This window comes from Cupressus sempervirens, chromosome 7 (genome assembly GCF_028749045.1).
Source record: "Cupressus sempervirens isolate cs-2001-9-10 chromosome 7, ASM2874904v1, whole genome shotgun sequence".
Lineage (NCBI taxonomy): Eukaryota > Viridiplantae > Streptophyta > Pinopsida > Cupressales > Cupressaceae > Cupressus > Cupressus sempervirens.
Genome location: NC_143124.1, coordinates 871,603,615 through 871,625,719, shown reverse-complemented (window position 1 = coordinate 871,625,719; position 22,105 = coordinate 871,603,615). Strand labels below are relative to the sequence as shown.

Genomic DNA, 22,105 nt, shown 5'->3' with positions numbered 1-22,105 from the left:
CAACTACCATTAAAATTTGTGAGGTACTCGCGCAGAATGTGATTTGCAATTATGTGCTTGAATGTCCTTCTGAGTGTCTTTATCATCCAGAAGCATTTAGACGGGACTTCAAATGCTATTATGGACTGTGAATTGTTGAGATATCATGTCTAGAATTGAATCATGTCTTTAAAGCATAAACCCATGTGAATTGTTCATCATTTATTACCCTAGGTAAGTACACATACAATTTAAGTCACAAAACAGAAGATCGATATTTGATCTTAAGGGTAGATTAAAGGCAACCATGTAACAAAACTAACTTCTCCATTAAATCAATCTCTTGGATAAAAACTTACAAAAAAGGCACTAGACCTATGACTTCCCAACATCTCTACTTTCTTACAGAGAGAATGGTGCTAGGCCCTGCAAAATCTTCTTCCCTCAATTTAATCCTCTTCATCCAGTTTTACAAAGATGGAGATATTAACCATAACAACAACACATACACATATATGACAGTTATCTTGACAGCAGTAAATGGGCAATGTGACTTCGGATGAAAAAAAAGGAGGTGAAGGATGAGCACATAGTAAAATTATCTCTTCACTTCATTGCCCTCCTGACTCAAACAAATACCATAACAATACTTTTTTGTTCACAAGACTGTACAGACCTGATTCAGGAGGGAGTAGTGCACTTGCGAGACTAATCCCTTTCAATTGACAAGGAATTCACATAGGACAACTAATGGAGGGACAACAAAAGCATTTGCTTGATCTGATGACTCTATACACGGACTCTTGACTCTAATCTACCAGACAAAAACTGCCACAAAACATAAAACACATAAGAGGGTTCAGATCAATTCAGATCATAACTGGAAACGGAGATAGAAGCTTGAGGACCCGCATGTATGTAGACAAAATCGAAGGTTTGCCCCGGGGAAAGGGATTGTACCCATGTGGGATTGTAAAGGGAGTCTTCTGTTTTTGACAAACCCCAAACAGGACCAAAAAGCCCTTGAATTGACAGCTTAAGGTTGTTCACCGTTTGCTTAGATTTGTTCGTGATAACTGCGGCATATCTGTAGTAAGTCCGTCCGCTGTAGCTCCAAGAAGAGGTCACTGTCTGTGAGACCGCGAGTGCTGCATTGCCTGCACACAATGAATCAGGATTAGCAATATATAATGGCTGCCAAGGTATACACTTACTCCAAATTTCTGAAATCTTGCAAAATTAGGGTTAGGGTGTATTACTAGGAGATTGGGGATTAACTGCCGGGGAAGGAGTGGGTTTTGGCTTGATTGCTGGAGGTGGAGATGACGTCGGCGTATTTGTTGGGGCAGGAACAACAACTGCAAAATATAACCCAATTAGTTTAATCAATCTTCAACGTCTGACTCAAAATCAACAAAACATGCACTACTTTCAGCATATACATAGCATTTTGAAGAAAAATCAGGTGCTGTAACAAGGCCGTCAAATTTTGATTCATTTGGGGAATTACCTGGAAGGAGCTGATTGAAGCCAGCGCCTCTATTGAGTCTGGCCAAAAGACCAATAACAGGGCCATTGTTATAAGTGGCAGGCTCTGTCTGCTCATAATTGTCTCTTTCATCTGCAAAGTTATCATTCCCATCGGGCCCTCCAACAATGGCACCCACCAAAACATTAGGATCACTGCTTTTCTTGCTGAACCAGGTTGCATAACCACCCTTGCAGCTCACAAATGATGAATCCACTTTGTATGATACTATAGATGAAGCCCTATGATGAACTTGGCTGGGGTAGGTGTTGCCATATCCAACCATGTAGCTTGTTGCTCTTGGGTTGTCTCCAAGGATATAATCAACCTGCAATGAAAATATGAAACTTTTATAATAGCTTAACAAGAGAAAAGGCTACAAAATGCTCGACTTTTGAGTGCAACACAGAAGGCAGGCTATGCGAAAAGATCAAGGAAGTTTTCCATGAGCAAATACAAATTCTGGCAATGATATAGATTCATCATTCATTTCATATTTACCTGAGATTTGGCTAAGGCTAGAAGCTCGGAGGGCTGAACAGAACCCATCGGGCACTGGAGGCCTTTGCCAGCGGAAGTAAGGTAATCGGAATAAACTGAGAGGAGGAATGATGCACTTGTCACAAACTGAATATTGTTCCATTTTTGCACATATAGAAGCCCACCAGGAGTCCTTTGCACATTTCGGTTTCCTTTCTGCATACATGCACACAGGAAGTACTCTGCCTTTTCCTGGTAGGCTTGCAATACAGATTCGCTTTGCTTTCCTCTACCTTGCATAAGGAACTGCATAGCACCCAAGCAACCACACCAAAAAATTGTTATATCATTGGGTAATCATAAACAGAGCATATAGATAAAAGCACTTTTGTTTCATTGCCCACCTTAGATACCAGAACTTGAACTCCCGCATACTTTACATCCCAACTGAATTCTGTCATTGCCCACCCAGTGCCACCTAGCGTACCAGCATTGTTAATTAGGTACTCCATGTAAGATAGATCCCCACTAGCTTCATGAAGCCAAGCAGCTGCCCAAAGAAGCTCATCCTGGAAAAGTTGCGGGTAGATGTTAATCAGCTAAAACGGATAACATACTCACAACTACCATTACCAGAATCCGCCATTGGCACAAATTGTTAAAATAGGGCGTTGCTGTTATTGAAAATAAGTAAACAAATTCCAAATCATAGTTTTAAACAATCAATCCAGGCTATAATGTTATAGGTCGCATCAGACTTACCGCATATCCACTCGTAGAGCCATAGTACTTCCGTGCAACAGTGATGCTGCTATCGTATTTGCCTCTGTATGTATCAGCAAATGTAAAGAGCTGCAAGAGGCGATTTCAAAGATGTTAGCAATCAGGAAAGAAACCCCTTAAAAGTTTATTATAGTCTAATGCTAATAACACAATACAACAAAAACATGATATCCAGCTTTATAGAGGTTAACCTGTTTAGCATGGCTGAGAAGCTCATTGGAGTATGCAGGATTTGAGTGCCTAAAAACTATTGAGGCGGCAGCCATTGCAGCAGCTGTTTCTCCTGCAAGATCTGAACCGGGATTGTTTGCATCAATTCTGTAGGCTTGGCGAGGAGTGGTCATGTCCTCTGGCCTTTGCCAGCAATAATGATCTGAGGTGCCGTCGCCCACCTGTGAGAAGTATTACCAAAAACAAAATGAGCATATAGGTGTAACAAATGAAAACAGAATTTTGAGATAAAGACTTCACTTCAATTTTACTAACCTCTCCGTACAATACATTGGGTTCTGGGTGAGCTTTGATGAGATAATCGCTTCCCCATTTGATTGCTTCCATTGCATGACCCAACTCGCCACTGCTCGCCATTTGTTTGCCATACTCTATAACACTCCATGATAGCATTGTAACTGTAAATGCCATTGGCAGACCGAATTTGACATTATCTCCAGCATCGTAATAGCCTCCCACAAGATCAACCTACAAAATTTCAAGGAAAAGAGAATGAAGAACTGATTTAGCCTTTGGTACCCTTTTTTCAGGAAGAAGTGAACAAATTGTGAGAAGAAAACAAAACCTAGACCAAACTCCATGTCTAGTGAAGAGCTTAGATCAGAGTAATATACTATTGTATTGGATAAATGACACTTTCACAGAAATGATATAAAAAGGACTTCTTCAAACACGGTTTCAAAAGCGAGTGGGGAACCATACCCCATTGGCCTTCCCATCTTGAAGACCAGAACGAGAGCGCCAGTTAACTCTCTGATTGGCAGGAAGAACGCCAGATCTCTGCGCCTCATAAAAAAGGATGCTTTTGCTAAGGGCAGCACCATAGTCATGGCCTGCCATTGCCCCTCCAATGCAGAGTGTAAGCACCAAAATGCACATACTTGAAGCCATTGAAAACCTGCAATTCGACACCCACTTCAAAACAGAACTCTAATGAAAAAGACACAACTGAAAGATTTCCCGGATAGAACATGCAATGTGAGAAAACCTTAAAGTCTAAGTGAAATTAGCTCAGATAGGGGTGCAGATTCAGTGTGAAATTCACTCAGCACACCCAGCAATACATTGAATGCATACACAACTCCACCTAAAAAAGTAAATGCGGATCTAAAACTAAGCAAGTTTCAACTAGGGCACAGCATACACTCCCCACAACTAAAACACAGATCTAAAAAAACTTAAATCACCTCACAAATGTACAATGCAGCTTCTCAAAACTTAAGAACACCGAGCACAAGCATTCACAAAATGCAAATACACATTGTATATATGCTTATGAGTCCAATGGTGGAGAATTAGGACATTGCCTTACTAATTGCACACTAGAAATCTCCCAAATCCACAATGCCCGTCAGTAGCAAGCCCTTGAACAACTCTGAGCAAATGCCTTTCCTCAAGAACAAACACTTGAGACCGACAGACAGACTGCCAATGCTCTGCACCGAAGAATGAACCGAGTATGGGAGAGCAGCAGCAGCTGAGGAGTGAAGAAAATGTGGGGGAATGGAGGCAATATATGCACAACTAAGAGCCCCCGAGTCCCCCCCCAAATTTCTTGAAAAATGGCGAAATCTTTTTTTAATGATTCACAAATTCTTTAACTGTTTTGACAAAGCAATCCCCACCTTTCCTTCTTTCCACTCCTCTTACATCCGACATGTCACCGTGTAATCCCAGTCGGTGCACATTAATTAACCATAATTATCAAAATTCTCCATTAAAACCCTTTTTCCCCAATACCTATAAACCCAACCCACATCCCTATGCTGTTTACCTACTACGTTTTCATTAATTTTTAGCTGCTAGAGACTATCAGATGCTGCCCTGTTCATGGGATGAAGACAACTGGTAAGATCTCAGGCGGTTGGCTACTGACTTTAAAAAGCCCAAAACACACTTCCCCTTCCACATATAATGCATCCCTATTCTTTCATTCATAAGATTACAAAGAGGCTTTTTCCTCAACAAACTCTTACTTTTCACACTGCTAGAAATCAGAGACAATATATTTTCTGCCATTGTTTCTTCCAATCCCCAGTGAAGCAGTCAAAGTGGCCAATAGACAAAGATCTTTTCATTGGAGAGAACGCCCAGATCATCATATCTTCCGGCCACATGTGACCACAAAGCTTTCTTTGTTATAAGTAGTAATTACCCATGCAATGACAAAATGCATGTACATGAATGTAGTGATGCCTCTACATGTTGGTTTTATGACAATGTGTGTATACGTTGTGCATTGTATTCTTTTCGGGGTCAGGGAAATCCGTGCAGTATGAACGTTAAAGGCGGTTGGAGTGTTGATTTCTGTTCATATTGACCGTTAATTAAAAGTTGGCAGTAACTGCCATGTCATATGACTCTGTGCCCAATGTAGAAAAGGAAAATAAGAGTGAGAATCTGCATGGGAAGGAATATGGGGCCTTTTTTCGCCTTTGCATTTCGGTGGATATGAGATTATGCCTTATAAGAAATGAGTTGTAAAAGGCTTCCGTCCCACTTGAATATTTTACTTTGAGAGCAATGAAATCAATGGATAAGTGGTGCATTTGCTCTATTTTCAACCAATAGCATATGTGCATGTGGCTTTAATAGTTGAAATTAGTTTTATTGAGATTTGTTTATAGAAATATCAAATATGCATCTGGTTTAATAGTAAAAGAGGTTGAAATTAAATACAAGTGGTTTGATAGTTAAAAAGGTTTGGAGTTCTATTTTTAATATTTAAAATATTAAATTTGGTTCTTTTTAGATAAATAGCTAATGTAAATGTAGTTTAATAGCTATGTAGGTTAAGATTGTAATAGTTAATTAAATTTGAAGTTGGTTCTTTTATGGAGACTCTTTTCTAAGGAATAGCTTATGTTGATGTGATTTTTATAAGGAGAGTGTTTTTAAAATTTTAGTTTTATAGTCAAAGAGATTGAAGTTGGTTTTTTTAACACTAGAAGAATTTGAAGTTTTGTTCTTTAAGGAATAACAAATAGGATGTGGTTTAATAGTTTAATAGATTTTTATTTTAATAGTCAAAGACGTTGAAATTAGTTCCTTTAATTAGAAATATTTAGTTAATAACATAAACAGAGGAATTCTTTTTTTAGGATGTAGGAAAATTGGTTCTTTTTCAAGGAATAGCATACACATAGTTGGTTTAATTGTTAAAGAGCTTTTAGTTTAAATAGTGAAAAAGGTTGAAGTTGGTTCTTTTTCGAGGAATAACATATATGAGGAATTCATTTTTTAGAATTTAGCTAAAGTTGGTTCTTTTCAAGGAATAACATACAAGGAGGTGGTTTTGGTTCTTTTCCAAGGAATAACATTTGTCCACGGGATTTTATAGTTAACATAGAGGTAGTTTACTAGCTCTTTTTTAGGAACAAACTTTTAGTTTTAGCAGTCAAAGAGGTTCTTTTCCAATGAAAAAAGTTGAAGTTGGTTCTTTTTCAAGGAATAACATATGCCAATGTAATTTTTAGTTAACATAGAGGTAAATTACTAGCTCTTTTTTAGGAATGAACTTTTGGTTTTAGTAGTTACATATGTCCATATGATTTAAGAGTTAACATATAAAGAGGTGCTTTAATAGCTCTTTTTTGATGAATCTCTCTTCTTTGAGGAATCTTTTTCTCCACCATGGAGGAATAACATATGTAGATGTGTTTTATAGGTAAAGTGGTTAAAGTTGGTTCATTTCCCTATGGAGATGTGATTTAACAATTATAAGATTTTGACTTATTTATCCATGTTATTACAATTAAGAGACTATTGTTTCCTCATTTGTGTTACAACCCATCTAATTGTTAAGTTACTTCATATGCAAACTCTATTTTCTTTGGAATAGAAGGGTTGAAATTGGTTATTTTCCAAGGAATATGCCCATGTGATTTTATAGTTAACATGAAGGTAATTAAATAGCTATTTTTTAGGAATGAGCTTTTGGTTTTAGTAGTCAAAGAGGTTCAAGTTTATTATTTTCTAATGAATAATATTGTTAGTGTAGTTTTTTATTTTTCCTATTTTGCTAGGTTTTTCCTACACTTTTAATAATCTCGCTTAGGTTAATAAAGCATGTCTTATTAGGTGAATGGTTGTGAGGTGTCACCTTCCTACATGTGAGCATCCATTAGCTATCTTGGGAAGATACTTTGCTATCTTTAGTCCGATAGATGGTTGCTCCTCATTGGTTGGTGTTACCACCTCCTCCCTCTTCCTAGCCTATATAAGCATGCTACCTGGCTTGTATTTGGATCTCTTGTTTTTGCATCCTCTTAATGCTATTTTGCTTCCAACATTTGCATTACTCTCTTGGAGACTAACTCTATGATGCTATTTTGATTTTGTATCATTTGCATTCATAGTTTAGATATTTACTCTTTGCACTAGTTTTCTGGGTTATTAATCTTTTCAGATTCTAACAAATATATGTCCTTGCGACTTAATAGTTAACATATAAAGAGGTTTTTTAATAGGTTTTTTTTTTTTTTTTTTTCTCACGAATCATTTTCCCCCAATCTTATAGGTAAAGAGGCTGAAAGTTGGTTCTTTTTCCACATAAGAGTTTCGATAGTTCATTTTCTGAATCCGAGGAATAACATATGTAGATGTGGATTATGAGTAAAGAGGTTGAAGTTGGTTCTTTTCCCATGACAACAAATGACATGTGATTTAACAATTATAACAATTAGGAGACTTTGGTTTGCTCCTATGTATTACAACTTATCTATTTTCTATGTTTCCATGTGAGTGCTTCATATGATTTGAGGAAAGCAAAATCATTTTTATTAAATATTAATTATGTTGGACGTGTTAACTCATTTCTGCGAAAACCCATGTATTAATGTCCATGCTAGTCTCACACATTATATGTCTCACCTATTTTATTTCAACAAAATACTATTTTATTAAATAATTAAATATTTCTAACAATCTCTCTCTCTCCCTCTCTCTCTCTCTCTCTCTCTAAATTAAAAAATCAAAATTTAAAATATTAAATTGGTGAATATACATATTATTGGTGAGTAAAAGATTAAAATGATTTAAAAATATATTATAGATTCACATAAGATTCTATAATAAAACAATCATAGTTAGATTTTTATAATATATTTTTCAATACTTAATTTTAATAAGTATTACTTTTAATTTCAAAATTATATTGAAAAGATCATCTTAAATAATGATAAAAGTTTTTTAAAAATAATTAAATTTTCTATTTGAATTGAAGAACATTTTTTAAGGTTATATATTAATTGATTTTTAATAACTTAAAATATTATTCTAATGTTAATGATTTTTATACTAGAAGGTTTATTGATAATGTTCTAGATGTTAAGGATTTATTTGAAAAAAAAATTTGAGACAATATATTTAAATATAATAGCTAAAGTATTGCTTATAAATTTATATTTTATACTTAGAGATATTCTTAAGCAGATGTATAGTTGTGGTTATTCTTATTTATGATGTATAGTACTTGATATATGTTTATGTATATATATACATTTGTAATTTGCATGTTCATGAATAAAATATTGATATGAAAGTTCAATAAATTAAGATTTGACATGTTGTTTGAATTTTTAACAATTTGTATTTTGTTAACATGATGTACTAGATTAGAATGTGTTTAAACTAACTCTATAACCTATGAGATTGATGTGTTATGAAATGTTCTATGCTAAGACTAGGCTTGCCTGATTTGTGTAATAACATGCATGAATTTAATAAGGCAAAGGTGGAGTTGCTAAGACATGGTTTGTGTGTTTGTACAATAACATGCACAAATGTAATAAGACACAAAATAGGGTTGTTTTAAGAATTGTGCAACATGATTCTTGATATCATATAGATGGTACAAAATACAAAAGAACTTATGCTACACTGGGATTTTGAATATTATATAGGGATTTTACACTGGGATTCTTCACCCCCTAGTGAGTTGTCAAGGGTCTTAGCACATGATGATTCTGAGGACTCCTCTTTTAAGGAAGAAAATCTAGATAAGTTGATTGATTAGATGGATTTGCACTTTACAGAACAAGATAATACTCAACTCACTATGGTTTCAGAATTTGATCTTTCTACAAAGTTATCCATATTCCATACCCGCTATTTGATAATGTGTTGATTAAAACCCCTAAGAAAAGAGGTAGAAAACCAAAGAGTGTTAAAATTTAGGAGGAAATTGCTGCAAAAATGCAATCAACGCTTGATGGAAAATTTGCTTCAGTCTAAAGAGTTTTGAGGATAACTAAATGTTCTCCTTAAGCCTAATGAGGATCCTCACCATAAATGTTAGAGGCATTAATGCCTCTAACAAGTGACAAAGAGTTAAACAACAAGTGGACTCTTTGCATGTTGATATAGTGCTTTTGTAGGAGACAAAACTTGCAATGACTCATTTCACAAGATAGTTGATAAATGGAATTTATGGGATTTTGTACACTCTCCTGGTATTGGTGCATCTGGTGGTATTACAGTGCTTTGGAATCCTAAGACAGCTTCTGGGGACCTCATTCAAGAACACTTGAATTGGCAATTGATCAAGTTTAAGTATTTCTAGCCCTCTTTCATGATTCCTAATGTATATGGCCCTACCTGGTTATAGATAAGAGAAATTTGCGGACAGAGTTAACTGAGGTAATGCTAGATCATGAATATTCCAACTTTATTTTTGGTAGGGACTTTAATGCCATTGTCAATCATGAAGAGAAGTAAGAAGGTATTTCTCCACCACTTAGGGTCATGGAAGATTTTCAGAATTTTATTCTAGATAATAACTTGATTGATATTGCTCCAAAAATGGTAAGTTCACTTGGACAAATAGAAGATTGGGATTCCTTCAAAAAGGAAAGCGACTAGATAGATTTTTATTATCACACTCTTGGAAGTTGCTTCATCCATCTGCTTCTATAGAAATATTGTCATTTATAGGATGTAACCACTATCCAATACTTCTAAACATTTATATGGATTCCTTAGTTCCAAAATCTAAGTCCTCTTTTAAGTTTCAGGATATGCGGTTCAAGTATCCACATTTCCTTCCAATTCTTAATCAATGGTGGACAAGTGCACCTTTTGAAGAGGGATCTAAAATGTTCCAATCTTTCAAAAAACTAAACTTCCAAAAGAGGCAAATTAAATGGTGGAACAAACATGTTTTAAAAAAAATCTTTGCTCAAAAAGATTTAGTGTCTTGCGATCTACAACAAATCCATTCTCATATCATTCAACATGGGTTGGACTCAGATACTTTTGTCAAACAAAAAGTTTTGCAGGTTGACTGGGAGGAACTTTGTGGGAGAGAGGAGTTTTGGAGACAAAAGTGAAAAGAAAATTGGCTTAAGGATGGTGACAAAAATACAAAGTTCTTTCACGTGTCTGTTAAGAAAAGATGGGCTACCAATGTTATTTTTCATATTACAGATTCAAAATCAAGTATCATTTTGAGGGAGGCAAAAGCCATTCAAGACGAGGGAGTTAAATTTTTCAAAAACCTTTTATTTCCACCCTAAGTTCACTTGTCATCTCCTAATTTAGAAGAGGATTTTCTTTCAATTATTCCACAATTAGTTACTCCTTTAGATAATGTTGAATTATTGAAGCCATTCACTCTTTCAAAGATTTGAAAGGTTGTCTTTTCCTTGTATCTAGATAAGGCTCTAGGTCTAGATGGATATACTACAACTTTCTTTCAAAAATATTGGGAAATAATTGCTTTTGATCTTCTCTCTACCATGGAAGAATCTAGGAAGCATGGTTATATGCTTAAAAACTTTAATACCACTAATATTGTCTTGATCTTGAAGTCAGCTTCCCCAAAAACCTTTGTTGAATTCAAGTCGATCTCTTTGTACAACACATTGTACAAGACTTTTTCAAAAGCCATATACTTCATTTTTATCTTGGGATATTAGTAATGAAGGCCTAGTTTTGGGAAGATTCTTGGAATGGCTTCCCCCCTCTTATTAGTATCCCTGAGTTTGCAGAGGTAATACAAATTTTGAAAACTAGCTAGGGGGAAAAAATTCATTATATCAATCATATGGAGCCTCACTCTCAACTGGTCATTTAGAAAGATCCTAGCCTACTCCCTATCCCCAATTCCATTGCTAAACTCTTTAAGGAAATGTTGAAAGATAGACAAATTTTCTTCCAAAATCAAGAGGACAATGTATTTTGGGCCCCGACACATGATGGAAAATATTCAGTCAAAGTAGGAACAATTGCACTCAGCAAAGTGGTGGATATTAAGATGAAAAGGAGAGCTTTGTTGTTTTGTTGGAATGATTGCACATTTCCTAAAGTTGGTTGTTTCTCATGGCTTGCCCTTAGAAAGAGACTGTTGACTAGTGACAGCGATGCATGAGCACCTAGGCAAACATCTAGGCACACCTTGGATGCAAACATAAGAAAAGGATCTGTGGTATCCTTGAAAGTGGATTGGAATGTGTTGAAGCCCATAATGGCTAAATGTAATAAAAAATTTAATGTTAACTTGAAAAGTCCTAAAGATCCAGATAAAGGATTTAGGCATAAAAATGATGTAAATGTGGCCAATAGTGCCAACAAGGGATCTAGATTGGTTAGAGGGATCAAATAGGTCCTAGGGGGGTATTAGAAAAAATATTGAGTAGTATAGACAAATAAAGCATGAGTTAAAAAATTTTAATAAGGTTTTAAATTCAAATTTAAAGTCTTAATGGCTATATTTTGAATTAGGAGGGAAGACTAGTATTTGAGTGTTTTAACCTTTGTTATGGATTCCAACCAATGGGATATGGTTGGGAAAGTTTTATTTCATCCTATATAGCCTATTAAAGGCATAGGATCATCATATTGAAGCCATTGTATGGATTCCATCAGCATTGTACGGATATGGCAGTTGGAATGCAATAAAAACTCCATTTTTGAGCATTTTGCATTAAATCTTTTGTTTGGATTGGTTTCTAATTTCTTTTTTGATGTTTTGAACCTATTAGGATGATATCTAAACCATTTCTAGTGCATTAAGACAAATAGGTTTTCATTTTACCAAAAGTGTTGATTTTAAGCAAATTTTGCAACAATTTGTGCAAGTTTTGGGCACTTTGGAAGCATTTGGTCATTTCATGGATGTAAGAATATGATTCCAATGGAATGAAACTGTATTATAATGTAAATAATCATTCTTACAATGATTGGGTAGGAGTTTTCATGAATGGAGGCTTCTGATGGGTTTTTGGTGGTTGTAAGTGCACGAAATGCATGCCTGGAGTGTAGCAGCCGGAGATCTATCCATTGGAGATGGGTATTTTATGGTAGATATCATCTAAATATATGTTGGATATGTTGAATCGACCTTCATTCAGTTGGTATTGGCTTGGGAGGTCACACATTGAGAAAGCCCTAGATTTGAGGGTTTATAAGAGGTCAAATTGGGGGTTTCTTATTTGCAGAGGTTGGGGAGTCAAATTGATTTTATTTTCCTTTGATTGGGATCATTTTGGAGGAATTTTGAAATTTTGAAGCTTTGGATGTACGGGAAGCATATACTTGCTTTGCAAAATCACCCTATTTTATGCCTTAAAAGGGTGCCAAGTTTGGGAATTTGGTGGTTGGTCCAAAACAACCTATACTAAGTTTGACATATGTTGAAAAAGGCCAAAATGGGTGTCTAAAAACCTTTTTTTTATGAGTTCTTTGGAAAATTTTGGAGAAAACTTGAAATCTTTCTTGCTATAGACCTAGTTGGGGCAATTAGGCCTACAAGGCAATATTGAAGGATTTGAGTGCTAGGATTGAGTTGGGGGTCTGAAACTACTTGAAACCTCTTGAATCCATCTTAGCTAATGAAATACATCCACCATAGCCATTGGGAGGGTGTAGGAGTTGTAGAGTGGATAGTTGTTGTTTGTGAGTTTGGGGAACATAGCCTTTCCCTTTCACATTTTCACTTTGTGAACTTGGTTGGGCAACATTGTCCATTGGATCAATTGGTATCAAAGCCTAGTAGCATCCTAGGCTGAAAGAAGAAAAGAGTTATTGGGGTCATTTGTATATTTGATCCTTGTTGAAGCCTTTGAGCATCCCTTACCTTTTGAGCATTCCTAGTAGGTCTTGGTACTTGAGAAGATGTCAGAAGGAGAGGATGAGAGGATCCCTTAGAGGATCACCAATGCTAAACTTGCAAAGCTTGTGAAGGAACAAATGGCAGAGAATAGAAGAATAAGAGCAACCCTTGAACAAGAAAGATGGGAAAAGCTTGAGAAGGACAAGGAAATGAAAGCCTTGATTGGTAGACTAACCATATTGGAAAAGAAAGGAAAAGCCAAATTAGAAGAGGAAGATGACTTTGAAGAATAGGATGAAGAAGATGTCCATTTGAGAGAGGAGGCACATTTAGATCCTAAGGAGGAGAGGATGGCTAGGTTTGTTAAAGGCATAAGGAGTGGTGATGCAAAAGGAAGATCATACTTACCTTTGTATGCAGGTAAGATGAATGATGAAGAACTCATTAACTAGTTCAGTGCTATGGAGAACTACTTTGAGTTTGAGAACATAGAGGAAAAAGAGAAAGTAAGAATTGCTAAGACTAGACTAAAAGGGCATGCCTTACTTTGGTGGGATTGTGTATAGGTAGAGAGATGGAAGAATGGTAGACCCAAGATTACTTGTTGGTATACTATGATGGATAAAATGAAGGCAAAATTTTTACCTAGTGACTACAAGGTATAGATGTACAAGAAAATGCAAAGTCTTAGGAAAAGAGAATTGGATGTACAAGGGTACACTGAAGAATTCCATAAGTTGGATATTAGAGTGGATCATGATGAGGATGTAGAAGAGAAAATGGAAAGATACTTGGGGGGGCTTAGATTCAACATCCAAGATGAATTAAGTCTTACAACCCCTAGATCTATTGAAGAATGTTGCAAGTTGGCCATAAGGGTTGAAGAGAAGTTGAAGAGAAGAGAAAAGAAAAGTGGTGGTAGAGGAAATGAAAACAAAGGTAGAGAAGGCAAATCTATTGATGAGAAGGAACAAGCTAATGAGGACAAGAGCAAGAATGTTGATTCAAAAAAGAGAGGAAGTGGTAGATCTAGTTATGGCAGAGGTAGTGGTGCATTCACTAGTAAGTGTTTTAATTGTAGAATCATTGGGCATCAGTCCTTTAGGTGTCTTGAGAAAGGGGTTGATCACAAGAAGGTAGAGAAGAGAGCTCAATTAGTACAAGGAGGGGAAGAAGAATGGGAAGAAAAAGGCAAGGCTATAGAAATTGGACCATATGAGGACAGAGAATCATTGATGGTGAGAAGAATGCAGCATCAAAAGAAGGCTCTAGTATCCATCTTTAAGACAAATTGTGTAAGTCATGCTAAGGTTTGTAAGATGATCATTGATTCTGGATCATTTGACAATTTGGTTTCTTATGAGATGGTCAACAAATTGAAATTGCAAAAGTTTCCCATTGAGAGACCAAACAAGGATTCATGGGTAAGTGATTAGCAAAACATTGTTGTTAGAGGGCAAGCATTTGTTGATTTTTCAATAGGATCATATGCTGATAGAGTTCTTTGTGATGTGATTCCTATGACATGTTGTCATATTATTCTTGGAAGGCCTTGGCAAGCCTCTAGGGATACTATACATCATGGATTGGCAAATGTGTACATTGTGCATAAAGATGGTCTAGAATTTCACCTTAACCCTTTACCAAGTAATGATGGTGATGGTGGAAGGATTGTATGTGTTGGCGAGAAGAAGTATATCACCTTAGAAGATCAAACAACAAGTGGTGCTGATCTTAAACACAAGGCTTCCTTGGTAATGATAAAGAGTCTTGTTGCTGATTGAAAAAGTGCTGATTTGCAGCAAATGGTGTATGAAAAGAGGATATTAATTGGTTCTCTTTGGTGTCTATTAGAGATAATCAGGAAGGATAATGATGGATTGTCCATGAAGGGCAGAGACAAGGGTCTTTTGGATCCTCAAATGAAAGAGAAAGGGTAGATTGAGAGGGCAAATGATAAATGTCCTAAATTTGATGTTTTTATTTGTTCTAACATTTTTAATGTAGGAACTACATGTGGCACAAGTGGAGGATTACTGAAGAAGAGTTACAAACATCCATCTAGGAGAATGGGTGGCTTGAAGACAACTCCCCTTCACTCTTGTGGCAAGAGTTTTTTTTGGGGTTGGGTGTATGGTGTAGGAGCACCTAGGCAAACATCTAGGGACACCTTGGATGCAAACAAAAGCAAAGGATTTATGGGATCCTTGAAAGTGGATTGGAATGTGTTGAAGCCTATAATGGCTAAATGTATTGAACAATTTAATGTCAACTTGAAAAGTCCTAAAGATCTGAATAAAGGATTTAGGCATAAAAATGATGTAAGGGTGGCCAATAGTGCCAACAAGGGATCTAGATTGGTTAGAGGGATCAAATAGGTTCTAGGAGGGTATCAGAACAAATCCTAAGAAGTAGAAACAAATAAAATATGAGTTAAAACATTTTAATAAGGTTTTAAATTCAAATTTAAAGTCTTAATGACTATATTTTGAATTAGGAGGGAAAACTAATATTTGAGTGTTTTAACCTTTGTTATGGATTCCAACCAATGGAATATGGTTGGGGAAGTTGTATTTCGTCCTATATAGCCTGTCGCTATTGGACGGATTCCATCAGCATTGTATGGATCTAGCAGTTGGAATGCAATAAAAACTCCATTTTTGAGCATTTTGCATTAAATCTTTTGTTTGGATTGGTTTCTAATTGCTGTTTTAATGTTTTGAACCTATTGGGATGACATCTAAACCATTTCTGGTGCATTAAGACAAATAGATTTTCATTTTACCAAAAGTGCTTATTTCAAGCAACTTTTGCAACAATTTGTGCAAGTTTTGGGCACTTTGGAAGCATATAGTCATTCCATGGATGTAAGAATCTGATTCCCATGGAATGAACCTGTATTCTAAAGTAAATAATCATTCTAACAATGATTGGGCAGGAGTTTTCATGAATGGAGGCATCTAATGGGTTTTTGGTGGTTGTAGGTGCATGAAATGCATGCCTAGAGTGTAGCAGCTGGAGATCTATCCATTGGAGATGGGTATTTTATGGTAGATATTATCTAATATACCTTGGAAATGGTGAATCAACCTTCATTCAGCTAGTATTGGCTTGGGAGGTCACAAATTGAGAAAGCCCTAGATTTGAGGGTTTGTAAGAGGCCAAATTTGGGGTTTCTTATTTCCAGAAGTTGGGGAGTCAAATTGATTTGATTTTCCTTTGATTGGGATAATAAGTTGGGGAGTCAAATTGATTTGATTTTCCTTTGATTGGGATAATTTTGGAAGACTTTTGAAATCTTTAAGCTTTGGATGTACGGGCAACATATACTTGCTTAGTAAAATCACCCTATTTTATGCCTTAAAAGGGTGCCAAGTTTGGGGATCTGGTTGTGGCTTCAACTATATTGAGTTTGACATATATTGAAGAAGGCCAAAATGGGTATTTGAAAACTTTTTTTTTTAATGAGTTCTTTGGAAAAGTTTGGAGAGAGCTTTAGATCTTTCTTGCTGCAGACCTAGTTGGGGGCAATTAGACCTACTAGGCAATATTGAAGGATTTGAGTGCTAGGATTGGGTTGGGGGTTTGAAACCACTTGAAACCTCTTGAATCCATCTTAGATAAGTGAAATACATCCACCATATGTTAGGATAAACCACGGACAGAAATAAAAACTACATGCAAATATAACCAATAACAAAAATAATAGAACACACAGAAATGAACACAAGGCACCAAGATTTAACATGGTTCACCCAATCCCTGGGCTACGTCCACCAAACAACAAGTCCGATCTTATTACAACCCAGTGATTACAACCTGATTACAATCCGTAATCCCTTACATCTCAATACCGCCGCAAGAACCAATTTCGTATCACCACCCATAAAAAATACCCAACCCTAAGCCCTTTTTATACAAGTATTAAACCGCTTTAGGGTTATAACATGTCGGCCATATGTCGGCCATAATATGTCGGCTACCATGTCGGCCCCGAACCCCACTATTTATGAAGTATGTACAGTACTTTCCTGATCAGTCACCACAATCTAACAATCTCCCACTTGGGGACTGATCAGGCTCCACACTAAACAACAATCTCCCACTTGGAGACTGATCTTGTAGCAATACAACTACCGCATGGGGCTCCCACTGGATCAAACCACCCTAGACTCTGTTGTTCTTTTATTCACATTTAGTCTAAAAGACCAACTGAAGCTGAAGAGGAGTTAAGCTTCTCCCTTGTGACAACCTTTGTCAACATATCTGCTGGATTTTCATTGGTATGTATCTTCTCCAGCTTTAACTATCCATCCTCCAAAACTGACCGAATGAAATGGTACCGCAACTGTATGTGTTTGGTCTTAGAATGCAGAGCTGAATTCTTAGCAAGATGAATGGCACTCTGACTATCTGTGAACAAATAATTATCCTTCTGAGGATGTCCCAATTCTTCCAAGAAGAACTGAAGCCATATCATCTCTTTGGCTGCCTCTGTAGCAGCAGCATACTCTGCCTCTGTAGTGGAGAGAGCATTAATCTTCTGTAGCCTAGAAACCCAGCTCACGGCTGCCCCACCAACAGTAAAGACATAACCTGTAGTACTCCGCCTGGTATCAATATCCCCAGCCAAATCTGAGTCAACATAGCCCTGTAAATCAGTAGTAGAGCCCCCAAAGTGTAAACACTTATTGGATGTTCCTCTCAAATATCTGAGAATCCACTTGACAGCATTCCAATGCTCAAAACCTGGATGACTCATATACCTGCTAACGACTCCCACTGCATGTGCAATATCTGGCCTAGTGCATACCATAGCATACATCAAACTTCCTACAGCTGAAGCATAGGGTACCTTGGACATCTTATCCTCCTCTTCCTGTGTCGTGGGACACATCTCCTTAGTCAATTTCAAATGACCAGGTAAAGGTGTGCTGACAGCTTTAGCATTCTCCATAGAGAAACATTGCAACACCTTCTCAACATAATCAGCTTGAGATAGCGTCAATGTTCTGTTCTTCCTATCTCTACAAATCTTCATACCAAGGATTTGTTTTGCTGCCCCCAAATCCTTCATAGCAAATGCATGTGGTAAATGGCATTTTAGCCCCTTAATATGATGCATGTTAGACCCAGCTATAAGCATATCATCAACATATAGACATAAAATAATGTAGCTATCATCAGCCAACCTCTTAAAATAAACACAATAATCTGAATGACACCTGTTATATCCATGCTCATGCATAAAACTGTCAAATTTCAGATACCATTGCCGAGGTGCTTGCTTCAGGCCATATAAACTTTTCTTCAATTTGCACACTAAGTTCTCCTTACCTTTGACCTCAAAACCCTGTGGCTGAGCCATATATATTTCTTCATCCAAATCACCATGAAGAAAGGCTGTTTTAACATCCATCTGCTCTAAATGCAAATCTTTAGTAGCCACAAGACTTAAAACAGTACGAATAGAAGTCATTTTAACAACAGGAGAAAATATCTCATCAAAATCAATTCCCTTTTTCTGTGCAAATCCTTTTACAACTAACCTGGCCTTAAATCTTTTCTTACCTCCTTCCTCTTCTTTCAACCTGTAAACCCATTTATTCTGTAAAGCCTTTTTACCTGCAGGCAACTTGCACAAATCCCATGTCTTATTTTTCAGCAAAGAGTCCATTTCATCTTTCATTGCAGACTCCCACTGAAGCTTAGTATCCACCTGCACAGCTTCATCATAACTTTCAGGTTCACCAGCATCAGTAAGTAAAATAGAATACAAAGAGGGAGAAAACCTTTGTGGAGGTCTAATTGGCCTTGTTGACCATCTAACATTCACTGGTGTGTGTGGTATTTGTTGTTGCAGTTGTTGCACATCATGAGGAATGGCTGGAACATCAGCTTTTGGAGTATCATCCAGCACTACATAATCATCTTCTTTCTTCTCATGTTGCTGCAACAGATCTTTGTACAACACTTTTTCATTGAATATGACATCCCGGCTTCTTATAATTTTATGATTTTCAAAATCCCAAAGCCTATAGCCAAATTCATTAATGCCATATCCAACAAAGACACATTTCTTTGATTTCGCTTCTAGCTTGGTTCTATTTTCAGAGTCTATATGAGCAAAAGCTTCACAACCGAAGGTCTTGAGAAAAGAATAACTCACCTTCTTACCAGTCCATGCTTCCTCTGGAATACCACAGCCCAAAGGAGTAGAGGGACCTCTATTAATCAAATATACTGCAGTATTGACAGCCTCCACCCACATGTGTAAGGGCAACCCAGCATGCAACCTCATGCTCCTTGCACGCTCCATTATAGTCCTGTTCATGCGTTCAGCCACTCCATTTTCCTGTGGAGTCCTTGGAACAATTTTTTGTCTACGAATACCATTAGTGGAGCAATAATCTTCAAATTCATGACTGCAATACTCACCACCATTATCAGATCTGAGACATTTTAATTTCTTACCAGTCTCATTTTCAACCAAGCATTTCCATTTCTTAAAAGTTTGAAATACATCAGATTTCTGTCTAAGGAAATAAACCCATACTTTTCTAGTTGCGTCATCAATAAATGTAACATAATAATGAGAGCCACCAAGGGAAGATACCTGAGCCGGTCCCCATACATCTGTATGCACAAGCTCTAATTTCTCCTTTTTGTTTTCCTTCCCTGTCTTTACAAAACTCACTCTCTTTTGTTTTCCATGCACACAACTTTCACAGAAATCCATATTCACACATTTTAGACCTGGTAAAACTTTCCTTGAATGAAGTACTTTCATACCTTTCTCACTCATGTGCCCAAGTCTATTGTGCCACAACGCTGTATCAGAATCTATAGCAGCGATTTGTTCTCCCTGCTCAACTAGAGTAATTGTTCCTGAATATTCATTTTTCTCTAAAACAATCAAAGTAGAAGGAACAATATGACCTGTACAAAGATATAAGGTGCCTACTTTCACACCTTTTGCTACTACAAGGGAACCTTTTGAAACCTTCCAATTTTTATCATTAAAAGTAATTACACAAGCCTCATCACCGAGTTGCCCTGCTGAAATTAAATTCCTACTCAGCTTTGGAACATGTCTTACCTCATGTAGTAGCCAATGATTCCCATTCTGCAACTTAATCTTAATTTTTCCCTTTCCAACAATCTGACAGGGTTCATTATCCTCCAAATAAACAAGCCCAAAATCCCCTTGGACATAATCAATGAAATAACCTCTATGAGGTGTAGCATGAAAAGAAGCACCAGAATCTAAAACCCATGAATCATCAACACTCTCTAAAGATAGAAGCAAAGCATCCTCTTCGGATTTATTACTTACCACATTTGCCTCTTTGTCTCCATCTGATTTATCTCCTTCATTTTTCTTTCGAGTCCAACAATCTTTCTTTTTGTGCCCTGGTTTCCCACAGTACCAGCAATCATTTGGTCCTCTCGATTGAGACCTCCTCCCCTTTGACTTTCCTCTTGATTTCCCACGCTTTCCAGAGTTACTTCCTCTTTCAGTCGTTCTGCCCCTGCTTTGTGCATTTAAAGCACTTCCTGATGTAGATCCACCTGAGGATTTTCTACGAGTTTCCTCACTTAAAATAACACCGATCACATCATCATATTTTAGGGTACTTGATCCAGGAACAGAATTACTCACCGCCATTACCAAGCCATTCCAGCTTTCAGGCAAAGAACACAAAATCAAGAGAGCCCTAATTTCTTCATCAAAATTGATACCCACAGAAGATAATTGACTAGTAATTGTAGTAAACTCATTTAAATGATCTGCAACAGATCCACCTTCTGCCATTTTCATATTAAATAAACGCTTCATGAGAAATACCTTATTTGAAGCGGAGGGCTTTTCATACAGTGTCGCTAGGGTTTTCATCAAATCTTCTGTCGTCTTTGCTTTTGTAATATTAAATGCCACCGATGGTGCCAAGCATAACCGAATGCTTTCGAGTGCCTTTCTGTCCAAAAGATCCCATTCAGCCTCTGACATAGTTCCCTGATTCTTGGCTTTTCCTTCCAACGGCTTCCATAAATCCTTCTAATATAAATAGTCTTCCATTTGCATCTTCCATAACTGGAAGTTCTGCCCATTAAACCTATCAACCCTCAGCTTACCATCATCTGCCATTGCTCCCACTCAACCGTGAGACTCTCACTTAACCGTGAGACTCTCACTTAACCGTGAGACTTTCCTGCAGAGAATAACTGAGAAACAACTAGGCTCTGATACCACTTATTAGGATAAACCACGGACAGAAAAAAACTACATGCAAATATAACCAATAACAAAAATAATAGAACACATAGAAATGAACACAAGGCACCAAGATTTAACGTGGTTCACCCAATCCTTGGGCTACGTCCACCAAACAGCAAGTCCGATCTTATTACAATCCAGTGATTACAACTTGATTACAATCCGTAATCCCTTACAGCTCAATACCGCCGCAAGAACCAATTTCGTATCACCACCCATAAAAAATACCCAACCCTAAGCCCTTTTTATACAAGTATTAAACCGCTTTAGGGTTATAACATGTCGGCCATATGTCGGCCATAATATGTCGGCTACCATGTCGGCTACTTCCAAAAATTTTTTTTTTCAGGGCGATGCCCCGAACCCGACTATTTATGAAGTATGTACAATACTTTCCTGATCAGTCACCACAATCTAGCACCATAGCCATTGGGAGGGTGTAGGAGCTGTAGAGTGGATAGTTGTTGTTTGTGGGTTTGGGGAACATAGCCTTTCGCTTGCACATTTTCACTTTGTTAACTTGGTTGGGCCACATCACACTTGTCCATTGCATCAGACAAGTTGGAAAAAATTAATATTGCCAAAAGATTTAAGTGCTTTCTTTGTCAACAATTTCTTGAGGATGTTGATCATTTGTTCCTTAAATGTGATTTTGCACAGTTGTGTTGGAAGTTTGTTTTGAGAAAGTTGAACTTTGTTATGCCGCTTCCTAACTTATTGTGGGAACTCTTCAAGTCTTGGCCAACTTTATACTCAAATTCCCTCCTGGCCTCTA

At 36.9% G+C, this 22,105-nt stretch overlaps 1 protein-coding gene across 3 annotated transcripts; it reads right to left on the bottom strand.

Moving 5' to 3' along the window:
- Positions 1-289: 289 nt before the first annotated feature.
- On the bottom strand, positions 290-4,487 carry LOC149550227 (endoglucanase 6-like). Of its 3 annotated transcripts, none has more exons than XM_089793323.1 (10): positions 4,189-4,487; positions 3,704-3,899; positions 3,257-3,469; positions 2,962-3,162; positions 2,750-2,839; positions 2,392-2,556; positions 2,009-2,293; positions 1,490-1,835; positions 1,239-1,337; positions 290-1,136 (listed from the first exon to the last, which is right to left on the bottom strand). In XM_089793323.1, exons 2-10 carry the CDS (start codon positions 3,890-3,892, stop codon positions 844-846), a joined length of 1,881 nt encoding a protein of 626 aa, XP_089649449.1. In that variant the 5' UTR covers positions 3,893-3,899; positions 4,189-4,487; the 3' UTR covers positions 290-843. The 3 variants fall into 3 exon arrangements, with proteins under 3 accessions (XP_089649449.1, XP_089649448.1, XP_089649450.1); XM_089793322.1 differs by having other exon boundaries at positions 4,309-4,487; XM_089793324.1 differs by having other exon boundaries at positions 4,314-4,487.
- Positions 4,488-22,105: the final 17,618 nt, after the last annotated feature.